This window comes from Aythya fuligula, chromosome 1 (assembly GCF_009819795.1).
Source record: "Aythya fuligula isolate bAytFul2 chromosome 1, bAytFul2.pri, whole genome shotgun sequence".
Taxonomy (NCBI): Eukaryota; Metazoa; Chordata; class Aves; order Anseriformes; family Anatidae; genus Aythya; species Aythya fuligula.
The window spans coordinates 144,596,403-144,610,648 of NC_045559.1; the positions used below are offsets into that span (position 1 = coordinate 144,596,403).

The 14,246-nt window shown below is 38.6% G+C and overlaps 1 protein-coding gene across 3 annotated transcripts in view; it reads right to left on the minus strand.

Annotated features, from left to right (window-relative positions):
• ATP11A (ATPase phospholipid transporting 11A) overlaps window positions 1-14,246 on the minus strand; it is a 124,087-nt gene that overhangs the window by 94,332 nt on the left and 15,509 nt on the right. Inside the window, exon 1 of one of the 3 annotated variants that reach the window (XM_032192829.1) lies at window positions 13,765-13,788. The exons of the other annotated variants lie outside the window; for them this stretch is intronic. Within the exon in view, the coding sequence (XP_032048720.1) occupies window positions 13,765-13,773 (9 nt within the window). The 5' untranslated portion in view covers window positions 13,774-13,788. Of the gene's footprint in view, window positions 1-13,764; window positions 13,789-14,246 lie in introns of those variants that run through there. 3 annotated transcript variants of the gene reach the window in all.

Below are 14,246 nucleotides of genomic sequence, written 5' to 3' on the forward strand. Positions count from 1 at the left end.
AAATGAAAACAAATATACAAAACAGATAAACTACTCTACTCCTGACAGAAACCCATTTCAGACAGATGTGCTCTACTAGCAAATTGCTAAGTGGCACTGTTTTTTACTTCATACTCCATAATTTTATAAATGCTTATCTGTTGTTTTTTCAAGTTTTTTGTTTGTTTGTGGCAGTAAACTGAGATAGCAACATGGCTGGAACTGTTTTTATAAGCACTTCCACAAATGCTACAATGCACTTGCACTGATGCTTCCATACCTTGATTTTAAAAAGGGGACCCAGAAGCTAGCTTAGTAACACAAAGCTTTATTCTTCCCACACATTAAGTGAGAGAATAATGATGACTGCAGCTTTGAGAGGACAGTTTTTAATTTTGAAAGCAGAACCCTTCTGTGAAGCACGCAATTCTTCAGATGATTTCCACTGCAGTGTCATGGGGAGGAAGTCACACGAGCTTACTTCCCCCAGTAACAATACAGGTATGTGCACTGGCAGAATCACCGAGACTCACCCCAGTCTGAAAATAAGGCAACAGTCCAAACCCTGACTTTACCAGAAGGTATTTTGTGATTAATTCTCAACTATTTGATGCATTTGATGCCTTGAGGTAAGGAGGAGAGAAGAAAATACATGACAAAAGCAAAAACCATTGAAAATCTACCTTTCAGAAAGGCTACCAGCTTTAACCACTTCACATATTGTTTCTTCTGCTGAGATAAAGACATGTCTATCATTTTAGGCAGTGACCCATATCACACAGCACCGACTGCTTTGACAATACTTAAGTAGGAAATGGGATTAAGCAATTTACTGTGTAAATGGTAAGCCACAAAAACAACACAACAGAAGCAATCTGGCGGTCACGTTTTTGTAGAGTGTCAGTTAGCACACAAAGCAAAAATAAAAGGATCCGTAATTACTTTAACTTTTAAGTTTGGCATTTCTCACAAAGAAGAATTATCAGGGGTTGATTTCATGAAGCTTTTTGCCTAGAGATAAAACTGGCATCTACACAAACTGCAAATGAAGCCAAACGTTTTTACCTCTAAATAAATCATTTCCCAGTCACAGTCCCTAAAGGCAAACCTGCAGCAGTCCACTGCAATCTTAAACCTGTCATAGCTGACTTCCACACGTACTCTTGCACGAACTAGAATATTTCTTCCTATAGAAAAATTTTAAGTTGTGACAGCAAATTAGTAATGAATATTTGAAATTAAACTCAAGAAACATTTGTCTCTGGTTTGCAGATTGCTCCTACAGGAAACACAACCAGTGCAAAGACTGCAAAACCTCATTTTTATTCAAAAAATCTGGACCTAGTATGGATTAGGCTGCATTTTAAACTGGAGTTTAATTCCCCTCTGACAGAAGGCCTTTAAGAAATTCTGCACATTCAAAGGTTGAAGGGCAGTGCTGGGCCAGTACTAAACTTTCAGAGCAGCTGGAAAAACAACTGTGATTACTATCAGAGGAAGTGTTTTGTAAGCTTTGAAAAGGCTGAGTTTCCTTAAAAAATGATAAAAATGGAATAATCTTCAGAAGGGTGTATAAAAATGTTAGAGAGCTATATATAGGTATCTGAAAGTTAGGTGACCTCCCGTTATTAAAGAAAAAGTTCAGTATATCAGACATTAGAGACGGTAAACAATCCTCATCTCCATATAAATAATCGACTATTGTCTCAGTTCAACAAAAAATAAAAAGATGCAAATTTATTTTTCTACTATTAAATAGACATTAATTCAAAAAAGCCAGACCAGGAAACTATAACAAGATTTAAAAATGCAAAATCAAAAATCCAGCTCGAATAATTACATTTTATTGCTATGTAAATCATTCCATGTGGAAAAAAGCTAGTTTCACAGAATTGCAGATTATCCTCAGTTGTAACAGATTGAGGCATACCAGAAGACTCAACTATTGCTTTAGTTTCTTTTCACAGATTTTCATTTGAGGGAGAAAAAAAGTCTTTCAGAAGCAGTCCTCTTAGGATACAATTTCTAACACTGTAAAGCAAAATCCTCAATTTGTATCAATTCCCCCTTTGGAGTTTGTTGGATGTAGCTCTAAATATAGCACCGTATTTTAAATCAGACTATCCCTGATTACGTAAAACTTAGTTTAGAGTTCGTCACGCTAAAAAGTGACCTCAATTTTTTCATACATTTCACTGATGACTGTTCAGAAATCTTTTCCATTAGGTTAACTATTTCAGCACATCTGCTTTAAATAATCAGTCGTAGAAAGCATCGAGAACAAGATTTCTTCAATGTTTCCAGCCCATTGAAGTTGAATAAATCCAAAATACAACTCTATCATTTGCTGTCCTCTCTGCTGCTCTCCTCTCCTGAATACAGGTCCTAAAATACAAGAACAAGATTTTTGAAAGATTTGAGGTGTTCCCCCCACCTTTTACAAAAAGAACACTTACTATAGTTGCAACTTGATGCTCTCAAAAAGGGTGATGAGCACTAAACTGATATGAAACAGAAAACAACCTAAACAGCTCACCCTCAAAAAAAGATGTACAGGTGAAAACACAGAAGCAAGATACCCCAAGCCATCAGGTATACGGGCAGTTGTCTCCAGCTGTCTCTCTACTGTAGCTTACAGTGTGGCATTTATCAATTTTTACTTACTGTCAGTATAGCTTTTGCTGTTTATATACTGCAGCTATGGGACATTTTTTTATTACTCACTAACTCCGGCCTTGTGTTTTACAAGCTGCTTTACCTTGTGCTTGACAGTCCCCAAATTGTTTTTCCTTCAATTGTAAATCAATTAGAGAAGAGAGAGAGAGAGATGCAGTGGAAATACTATTTTTATACTTACTGTTCTCAGGTTGTCTTTTTTACTAGAAGCAGTTACTCTCAATCAGCACACAATACAGGCAAATAAAGATCACGGCAGTAGAAAGACCTATTCTTATCCTGAGAACAGCGGGCATCATACACTGCTCTTTATATTATCTGAAAGAAAAAAAATCACCTTTCCCATAATTAATATCTACCTTGCAAGTTATTTTAGAATTTGCGCCTCCACCTCAGACTCCAGGTGAGGCTGGGAAAAGATGACGAGCAGAAGAGCTTGCACGTGCGACCAGAACAAGTCAGCCAAAGGACGAAGGGCTCAGTTAAATGACATCTGCACGAGAATAAACCACACTGGAGGGGGGGCAGTACAAAAGTACAGAACTGATACAAGTGTAAACCAAAAAAAAAGATACTTGCAATATCAGAACTGTGGTGCTTTTTTTTTTTTGAAGCTTGAGAAAGACTAACCCCACATATTTTCCTAGCCCACAGTGTTTCATTATTGAATTACTTACTGTTAGCAGGCTTTCCATTCTCTCTACTTATAGATCTAGTCTTTTCTAAGCTTAATGTGCACGCTTACACAGCTCACGTTGAGAAAAATCACTTCCATCAGGTTGAATATGCATGAGATAGAGGTAAGTTTAACAAATCAGTTTTCTCTTTAAAGTAAATCATCTTGGGATGGACAGAGCTTTGAGAACCAACTTTTTTAGTGCCTTGTAACATTTGTTCAATTACGTACATGACAAGGTAATTTATTTTACATTTTTTCTTTGGGATGCCATAAAAAAATGGGAGGTCTATTTGTCACCTTTCTGTAATGCATAGGCTATAATTTATTGAGTTGCACGGCACCTAAGTACGTACAGACAGCATTAAACAGAAAATACAGAGCTTTAAACTGAACTGTTTTCCAGATCTATCTAGTCCACGTGAAAAGAATTCTCAATATTATATTCTCAGCTTGATGAAGTTAAAAAAAAAAGAAAGTATTACCCAAAAAAACATCAATTTCTACTACAGTTTGGGGGAAAATGAACGAAGTGTTAACAGACTCAATTCCTCACATCAAATTAAAAATGAAAATTAGTTTTTGGCAGTTTACAGTAGATGATCAGCTTTTTCTTCTACTACTCGTAATACCTGACTGCAATCTACGCTAGGTGCTCATCAACCATCACCACCTACAAGGATGAGACTGCTCAGCTCAACCATTTGATGAATCATTCAAGCTGACAGACATTTTCCATAACCACAGCTGTAACACCTGCATTCTTCATCACAAAAGCAACGGCGTAGCCATCAACCTGACCCAGAAACACTCACGGGTTCTCTGAAACGAGATCCTTCCCTTTGCGAGGGTGAAAGTTGTGGCCAAGGCTCTCACCTTTTCAGGCCTGAAGGAAGGTGTCTACGTTAGAGCTGGGCTGCTTTTAAAGCTTCTCCTGTTGTAGGTGAGTGCTGTAAGTTACTAATACTTCTACTAAGAATGCTGTTAATCAGGTTTCAAAGTTCACATGCCCAAGCTAGCCCACAGTTTTACCTTTGTATGTAGATAAACCAAAAAATTCAGTTTTACACAAGAGACAATTATTCATAGAATTGCTGATACTTTACACAACAGCCTTGAAAATCTGGGTATTTCTGCAGTGCTTTATTTTCTTAGAGCATCAATCCTTCAACTTTACCAATTGGGAATCTTCTCTAAGATCTTCTGAACCCTTCATAAAATCCACTGTGCGACACATCCTTCCATACTCATGCAGTCATTCCCGTGACTGACATCCCTTGCATTAAAGTGACGGGACTTACAAAAAAGAAAAGCATACCATTCAGGTCTATTTTCCAGGAAAAAAAAAAAAAAGGAAAAAAAATCCTGATTATGTTTTAGCTACAAACTTTCCTCTCACCGCTCAATCCTATTTAGCTTTCCCTCAAATGGAAGTCACACCATAGTGATTATCCCAGTCACCCTTACTAGATTTACTCACAGTCTGAAGTAGTGACCAAATACACATATAATATCCAGTGCATGAAGGAATCACAGTAATGATGTTTTTTGTTCCTTTTTTCTATTTCATCCCTGAAGGCTCCTGCCATCGTTTCCATGTTTGATAGCTACTGAGCAGAGAACATATGCTTTTGAAGAACTACCCGCAACGACTATACAATTTCTCCCAAAGGATCGCAGCTAGCTCTCCGTTACGGCAGACATAAGCAGAATTGTTTGTATCCTCTTCCTTCAGCATGTGTTACTTTGCATTTATCAATGCTGAATTCCACCAGCTATTTATTGTTCCCTTTCTCTGTATTCTGAATTCCTTTTGTTCTCACAATCAATTTTGATTGTCTGATTTTGTATCACTAGCTGGATGTCAGCATATTTTGTTCCCTTTTCCAGATGTGTGGATTTCCTGAGGGCACATATCCTTGTAGATTACAATGGCAATACCTCTGTGGAAATCGACCATTTATAATCTTGCCATTTTCTCATCTTTTACCAAGTTATTGATACAGGAGGAGGCATCTCCTCTTAACCCACAACAGCTGACTACCTTTAAAAGCCTGGGGCAGGAGGTCTTGTCTACTTATTTATTTTTTTAAATAAACCAAAGTGCGTTATACCAGCTATTATACCGTACTTTCCCCTTCACCCCCTCCCCTCCTCCAGATTCTACCCGCTTTATGAGGTACAAATTCTAGCTAAAAGAAAAACGAAAAAAGAAAAAAAGCTGTAATCTTCGCTGTATTTCTGTGTTTGCTGAATCTATTACACTTTACTTCCAACTCCCAGATCGATTTCCCTCCTAGGCCCATAGAGTATCACACTTGTACTTTCCACAGCCTGATGTGACAGATTACATACCACAGATTAAAAACGACACTTCTGTATCTGAGGTGCTTTACAACTTCAGCGAATATCATCTGGTCTGCGCGATGTCCTCCTATTCATCTTACTGACTCACTATTAAAAGACAGTTCCTCTTATCCACAGCCTGCAAGAGGACCTTCGAGTCTGGGAATTTCCACAGCGAGCTGCACTGCAAAGAGCTCACGTGGCTTGTCTGCTGAAACAGCACCACTCCAGAGCTCCTTCATGCTCCGGTCACTTGACGGACTTCAGCCTTCCTAGCACGCTGCCCGCTGCCAGTGTGAAGGGATATTACTGTATGGTTTTAATTTCAAGTTTCTTCCTCCTCCTCTTCTCTTAGATACAAGTTCTGCTCTTCAAAAGATTACTACCATCAGCTTTCTTCACTACCTGATCAGTAGATATTTTTTTGATGCATGTTACTTCCAAGTCTCCAATATGCTGTTTTCATGACATATGCAAGGCTCTTACCTTCACAGCTACACCTCCTCACTGCTTCTTAATCAGCTTCACTGTTTTTAATAAGGTTTAATTAGGTTTCTGGGAAGAGGGGGCCTGTATAAGTCTTACACCAAAAAAAAATTAGAGTGGTGGTGTTCACACAAGGACGCCAGATAGTACAATACAGGTTACATCTACAAGATGATAGTTGAGTAGCATCTTAAACCAGGCTTCCTGCCCTGTTTCAGACCATAATATCCTCTTTGCACACTGAGGCAGAGAACCGAGGAACATCCATGATGGCTGAACTGCTGTCTTTACATTACACCGAGTTGAGACTTGTTCCTCCTTCTCCCCTTTGAAAGCAAATACGTTTTCCTGCTACAACCACATTTTTTATTTTTTTAGCATTTTGAAAAAACTGTCAGTATTTTGATTAGGCAGTCAACAGCACAGCTTCATTACCATACCCCTCCACCTCCTTTTAAGGCATATTTTGATCCCCATCAAGTAACATATCTTACATTACTCACAGATGAGCTGCCTTAATAGGAGAATGCTGTATGATTAAGGACAATCGGGTAATGCAATTCCTACCTATTTGCACCCAAATATGGCCTTGTCCCATTGGTTATCTTCCTTCCACCAAGCTCCTCAAAACGTTTCTAGCATCAGCACATTCATTTTAAAATAGTAGGCTGGAATATCTGTTTATTTATTATTATTTTTACAAAGGTACACAGCATTTTTGATGAAAGCACAAGACTGCTCTTAAATCAGCTTTTCCATTTTTACGCACACCATTTGAGGACTTTGTTTGCTGAAACATTAACATTCAGGAAAGAGGCAACAAGAAAGAAGAAAGGGACAAAACATTTTTCCTCAGGGCTTTCATCGTTTCTTGAACCACCCAAAGAAACTTCTACAGCTTTCAGTAGAAACGGGAAAAGGCCGTTTACAATAAAACTAGCATGCTTTTTACATTTTGCTAATTTATGCAGCAGTTTTTGACTCCAGATAGAACGCATCTGCAATCCTCAGGACTAAAAATCTTTGCATTTTTCATTCACCAGCCCCTGAACTGCCCCCTCCCACCTTTCCCAGGAGTTTTCACTGAAAAGCCATTCAGTCCCTTTGCAAGTTCCTGAGAGATCTAACAGCTCAGCCCACCTTCATTTAGTAATACTACTTCTCAAACATTGCCTTATGACAGCTCCTTCTCAGATTTTCATTAATCACTTCAGTGTCTTCACCAGCATGCAACATCCCAGCACACTAAATTCATCCTCTCCAAGAGTATTAGAGTGCTCTTGAGGATACCTAAAGACTCGTTGCTTACCTGAGACATTCCCTTTACATGATTTTGGCTTCTTTGAGATTTTTCTTTCAATTTCCCATTTCCATCATCGTTTCTTAGCCTCTTAACAACCACCTACGTTAGAGTAAGAATGGCTAAATTCTCACTTGTAGTCTCAAACTAATTTCAGTTTAGCTCCTCTCTAAATACGTAGAACCCACAGTTCAGCCTGGACACTTCCATAAAACAACATTAGCACACAGCAAAATGCTAGCACTCCGTTTATTATCAGATCAAATTGAACTGTTGCACAATGTTTAATTTGGTAGGCCTTTTTGATGCACTTCGCTAGCTGTCAGCCTCTCGATGCCTTTTGCTGCATAGTCTTGAAATGTCAAAGCTTTATAGCCTACAGCTACTATGTCACTTCATCTGGCTTTGCACATGAAATAATGAAGTGGGCATCAGATCACTGAATTCAGCCTGCTTGAAGGGTGAAAAATTCCAGTCACGGATCAGAAAATAAGTAATGTAACGTGGCAGCATTTTGTTAATAGCATGAAAGCAAGTAGAGCATGGAATAGCTTTATTACTATAGTAATAATGACATATTACAGTATGCTCCCCTCCTCCCTCCGAGTATATAGTCATTGCTTCTGGAAGGACAGAAGCAAAATCTTTCATTTTCTAGGCATGATTATTTTTTTTTCCAAGAGTTTGAAACTTCTTTAAGAATTATCATCGCTGGTTTTAACAGAAAGCCCAGTCTACTGAGAGCATTCACTTAGATTCTTGTTTTCACTGTTGCCACAAGGTTGGTTGCTTGGCCAAGTTGCTTGTCTTGTCCAGAAGCCTGCTTTCACATAGTTAAGAAATAAACAGCAGAAAGCACTTCAACGAAATTGATATAACAAGAGGTTTCACAACTATTGCTAAAGATCATCCAAATCTATCAACACTGGAAAATGGCAAGTCATAAAGCATGCCCAATATCGACCTGGCTGTTCTCCCTAGGCCATAATTACAAGGATTCTTGAACAGATTCAACAAGTATGGGGCTGTTAATAGGTTTTTTTGTTTGCTTTTAAAGCTGTAATTCCTACCTGATAGCAATTATATATATCAGCTCTTATCCTCCTGAGGACAGGGCAGGTGAATAGCTAGCTGCCTTTTTATAGTTCAGTCCACAAAGTGGCACAGGGCAAGACCACCAAAATAATAAATCTTAATGATCTTTTTTCGTAACAAAACGACTACATTAGAATTGCAAACTAAATGTCTAACACAGCTTGTTCTTTTAGTCACCCAACTCACCAGCTCTTCTTGGTAATGTAGAGTTATCAGTTGCAGGCCACCTTTCAGCTTTGAGATGCTTGGATGCCCTCCCAGGATATTTCATCTTTGATTTTCCCATTTGCACTTAAGGGCTTAAACCAATTTAATCTTGTTCTCGGTAACTCTAAACTGCATGCCAGAACCAATGAGAGCCCTTTGTTTCTGGTGCCTTTGATTTGTCTTAGCTAAAATATATTGAAGAACAACACAGGTGCTGAACTTAAAAAATCTCAGTGAATAAAGGGCCAGAGTTTACTTGCCACCAGGAGACACCTGTCAAGCTCAACTTTCTCAGCAGCAGGGCAGATGACCAGAGACAGGAGAGCAACACTTTCCCCTTGAAGCAGACTCACAGTGTGTAGTAGTAGTCAGAAGGAAGAAAGCTTCTGGAGACAGCACTGTTGCTGGAGAGCACATAATGGGAAGGGAGCTCCATAGAAGACATCGAAAAACTGTGCCAGTAGTAGAGAGCATGAAGTTATTTATTCACAACATGTAACAGCAGCACACAAGATGCGTTACAACACGAAAGCTTCCAACACACACACAGACAAGGAACAGAGATTGTATTAGGGGCCCGTCCTGAAGTACCTCTACAGGAAAAAGCAATTTAGTTATTTTAATTTAGTTATTTTTCCAAAACACACAGAAGCAGGATAACTTCTACATAGATTATGTCCATTGTTAAATACACAACCACGAGGGATTTATCCTCTAAGATAAAATCCCAATTTTCTGATGACTGCAATACTGAATAGAGGATAGTAACTGCCAATAAACAAAAATAATAATAATTTAAGGTTCAAATGGTTCACCTAACCATGCTTGAGCAGGTTTACCTTTTCCCAAATGGTGTTAACAGTATGCGTTACCACCAGATCCAGAAGATAGATAAAGGAAGCCTCAAATTTACTTTCAAAAATATTCTGTACTTTACGCAGGCAAGACACCTTCTTCCCCCTCCATTCATTTCCATCTCTACTGCAGCAATATCAGACCAGGAGTCACACCACTGTAGCTCAATGTTGTAAATGTGGCACCATAAGCAACAGCCATTACTATCCAAGCTGTTGCCTTACTCTTTTCTCTCCTGATGAGGCTTTTATCAGTATCTCTGTAGTAGCAGATGAGTCTAATGTTAGCACTGCGGTTATACTGTAATATTGCTAATCAAGAGAACAAAACGTACTTTACAGTGCATTCATCAGGGAGGCATTTTTCAAACATAGCTCTGCTGCAATCACTGTCTTCAGGGAATTCTGCAGAAACGAGCTGAGAAACAATACCCTTGGTCTCATGCTTCCTGACTCGTGATACCTTCCAGATTCCTAGATATCAGAAAGACTTCTTTATCTTCATGCAGTACCTTTCAATGTGTCCTATCAAAACCACCTGTGGAATTTGGGATTAATCAGTCTAAAGATCAACAGTGCCAAGTCTGTCATTCCTCAAACCTAAATAGAAGATGCATGAAATTGAAGCCCACACGATAAGTTCTCACAAACAACCAAGCGTTGTGTAGTATTTTAAAAGTTTACCTCTGTACACCAGATTGAATTGCAGTTCATTGCCTACCTATCCCTTTTCAATGATAATTGTTTTTATGATATCTGCATGGTAAAAGTGCATGACCCACAGTCACATTAGAGAACTGAAAGTAGGGAGAGGGTTCAAGGACAACACAAACACCTGCATGCAACTGCAAGCAATCAGAAGCATTCAAGAATGCTACTAGGATTTTCAGCAACAGAAGCATTTGCTCAATGGACAACTTTTTTTTCTAGCTTTCACTACAAACAACTATCTGATCATTAACCATTTTAGCAGAATCTGCTTATACTATCCTTGCTCTAGGCAATGGATTTTAACTGGGGGGCCATCTAAACCTGGCTATTTTCCTCTCCTTATTTCAAGGAGTTGAACAGAGCAACAGTAATTTATTTCAGTGGCCTTTGCTTACAACAGCTTTCTTCTTCTAAAAAAAAAAAAAAAAAAAAAAAAAAAAGCTCCATTAAAATAAGGCAACATTTTGAAGTTATTATGATAAATTGAGTAAAACCAGTGTTGTTTTTTTTTGTGTGTTTTTTTTTTTGTTTTGTTGTTTGTTTGTTTTTTTTGTTTGTTTTTTTGTTTGTTTGTTTGTTTGTTTTTGTCACAGAGGAGTTTCAACACCCTATTTTCCAGACCCAACCTCTTCCTAGTACTCTAAAGAATCACACACATACTCAAGGTTCTCACTTGCACCTTGGCAAAAGGAGTGCCAACCATTTAGAGCTGAACTCGGATCAACTCTGCTGTTAGCTTACCACGTGGATAGGTTTTAAAGGCAGTTGTGAATATGATGGCTCCTACGTAAGACACAGGATCCTCCTCCAACCTGAAGGAAGTAATGAGCCTTCCCATGAAAGCAGTAAACTTAGAGTGTGCTAAAAGTGTCTGTAGACGATGCAGACAGGAAAGTACAGCAGAGAGCTACAGGCATTTATAAAAAGACTCTTGAGTATGAAACCTGGGAAAGAAATGCATTTCTTAGAAGCTCAGATAGTGGCAAGAAAACCCGTGGATTCAATCAGATGTGAGTTAGAAATCTGCAGAAAAAGCAAATGATTTAACAAAACAGCTAAAGACATAGCATGTAACATTAAATAAAAAACATTACTTGGCTGAAGGCAAAATTATTTCAGAAGCACAAGAGCTGATGCATTCAAATAAGGGAGACAGAAAAGGCTCCAACTCTCAGAGGAGAAATACAGGGAATTGGAACAGTGATGCATCTCTGTTTTAGTCATTTCATTTCCTCTTAATATCTATATCCTTGGTATGTAAAGCATACATTCTGTTTCCACACAAAAAAAAATTAGCTTTATATGCATGTGCATATGTACAGATACACAAAGTACTGTTGAATATTCATCTCCCCCCAAACACTGACAGCTTAAAATAAATTGTAAAATGAGCCTACCCAGTAAGATGTTTCAGAATACAGAAAACTAAGCCCTGCAACTTTTTCCAGCTCAAGCAATAACAACACGCACACGTCTCCTCTATCTTTCATTAGGGATATAGGATGCCCAACAACTGTTAGGAAGTTAAGTGGCACGGCTCTATTTTGGTCCCCTGTCAGAGAGAAAGAATTGGCAGAGATACCATGTGCCATTGGCCAAACTGCTTTCATGCATCTTCTGAGGGATTAGCACCGTCACAAAGGTGAGTGATTCAGTCATATTTCTCATATCTAACAGTGTCCACCACTTAAAGCCACACCTCCACCATATTTTGAAGCAAGCTACAGCAGATTAAGCCAAATCTAATGACCAGTTCAAAGAAAAAAAATCATTAGAACTGCTTTAATGATGTTAAAATAACTCACAGTGTTCAGATACTTATTAAGAGTAGTTTATAATCTAAAACATTAAAGAAAAATCACAGATTATCTTCCTGTCCTACCCAAAATAGAACAATATCAGGCTCCTAAAACAGAGTAACTATCAGCATTTTCAGAGAGGGTATTACTTCAAGAGCAACGTAATGTCTGCGCCTCGAACTACTTTTTTTGAAAGCTCACTTGCACAGAAGTGGAAAGCTGACAGCCAGATATACACACGCACTCTAATGGCTTAAGGATGAGTTTATTTTAAAGAAAAGCAAAGACAATACTGCATTCCTACTGAGATGAAACAAAGCAGAAGCTTCATTTTTATGGTGCTTAAATTCCTTGAGCATCCTTGGGATCTGTCTTTCCCTGTCTGCAAAAAAAAGATAGCTCCAAATTCACTGAAGAGTTGCTGGACATATTAATGTATTTTATGGAGAATATGAACTTACGCTGCAGACACACTCAAACCTATAAAATGTGACTTATACTCTTGTTTGGAGTATAATAAGCAAGAATGGAAATTAATATTAGCAAATAAAGTTTAAAAAAGTAAAAGTATCATAAATAAACTCTACACTGCTAAGGTACAGAAGAAAGCATATTTGAGCTTTGTATTTTAAGAAGTACAGTTCTCATTTATTTGCCAGGCAATCTCAAGATCTACAGAGATTTCTCTTCAGACCTTCTTTACCCTGAACTGGGGAAGGGCCATCTCAGTATGTTTCCATCTTCAGTACAGGTTCAGGTTTGCAACAAAAATTTATTATCCCTGAAGAGAGACCTGTGGTCCCCAGGGAAAAAAATAACTAAATACATATGAATATGGTGATGTTGAAAGGAAGCATGTCCTCAGCTGACAGGTACCACCTCAGATGGATGGCCCTTTGCTCTGAGAAGTAGGTGAGCTCCTCCCTTCCCCAGAGGTCTTCACTTTTCTGTTCAGTCTCAGTGCTCTTCACTCCACGCAACAGAATCTGAACAATGGGAGTGAGGAAAGGGAAAGGGGCCAGGTAAGGGGCGTCTCAACTGATTAAATGTCCACAAGCTTCTGCTTCGAGCTCCTATGTCTCAGGACAGAGGGCACTCACACAGTTTTGTCTTCTGTAACATCCTTATCTCCTTTACCTTACACAACCCATTTCTGTTCACTCCTTCCCTAGTCTCAGTAAGTCTGCACACTTGCGTTTTGTGGTTGAACAAGGAACAGTGTTTTCCTATGCTCAGCTCTATGTTCAAAGTATCAGCCACGCACGCATTGTGCGCTTTCCCTTTCCATTTAAGCTGTAGCTATGCCAGCAATCATCATCTTTAAACACTAGTAAATCACAAGCAAAGTGCGTGTTCCAAGGTCAGCTGATAGCTGTGTTTACCATCTTAACAAAAGTTAGAAAAAATTAAGTGACAGTTCCATTATTAATACTTTCAAGCAAACAATTCATGCTTTTCAGAAAAAGGCTTACAAAGCAAGTTCTCCTAAAATTCAGTCACCTGAAACATGGAGCAACAGAAGACAATACCCAACGTCCAACTTGTACTGCAGCTGTCATCTTGGATGAAGAGTGCCCTCAGTCATCAAACGGAATTCAAGTTGCTGTTTTTTAAAAAGCCATGCTTAAAACTTACCTGCACCATTTATGTCTTAACTAAACTGAGACCGATCCTCCTGCCATCTACGTATCATAAACCAAATAAACTCAGTCTCATTATGTGCAGCACTTCATAAAAAATTTAGAATGGCAATTTCCTTTAGATCAGGACTTTAGCCTGCTGAGAACAAGAAATCTTTACTATTCTTATTAAATATTTACTATATGGCTGTTCTGGCATCTTCACAAGAAACACTGCATACAAATGTTATGCATTAAAAAAATACGAAAGCTACATTTAAAACACTTAGAAGATGCTGGCAAGTGGGCAGCGGCTGGGAAACACAAATAAAGCTGACAGCCCAGCTTTCACCACTGATTCTTTCCAGGACAAGTAGCAGCCACACAAGATAGCTTATCCCTTTGCTTGGAGGTCGACATGTGTCAAGTGGTTTTCCATAAAATGGACATGTCTCTACCTGAGTAACATGGAGGAAAAACATTTTTAGGAAAGCAAGA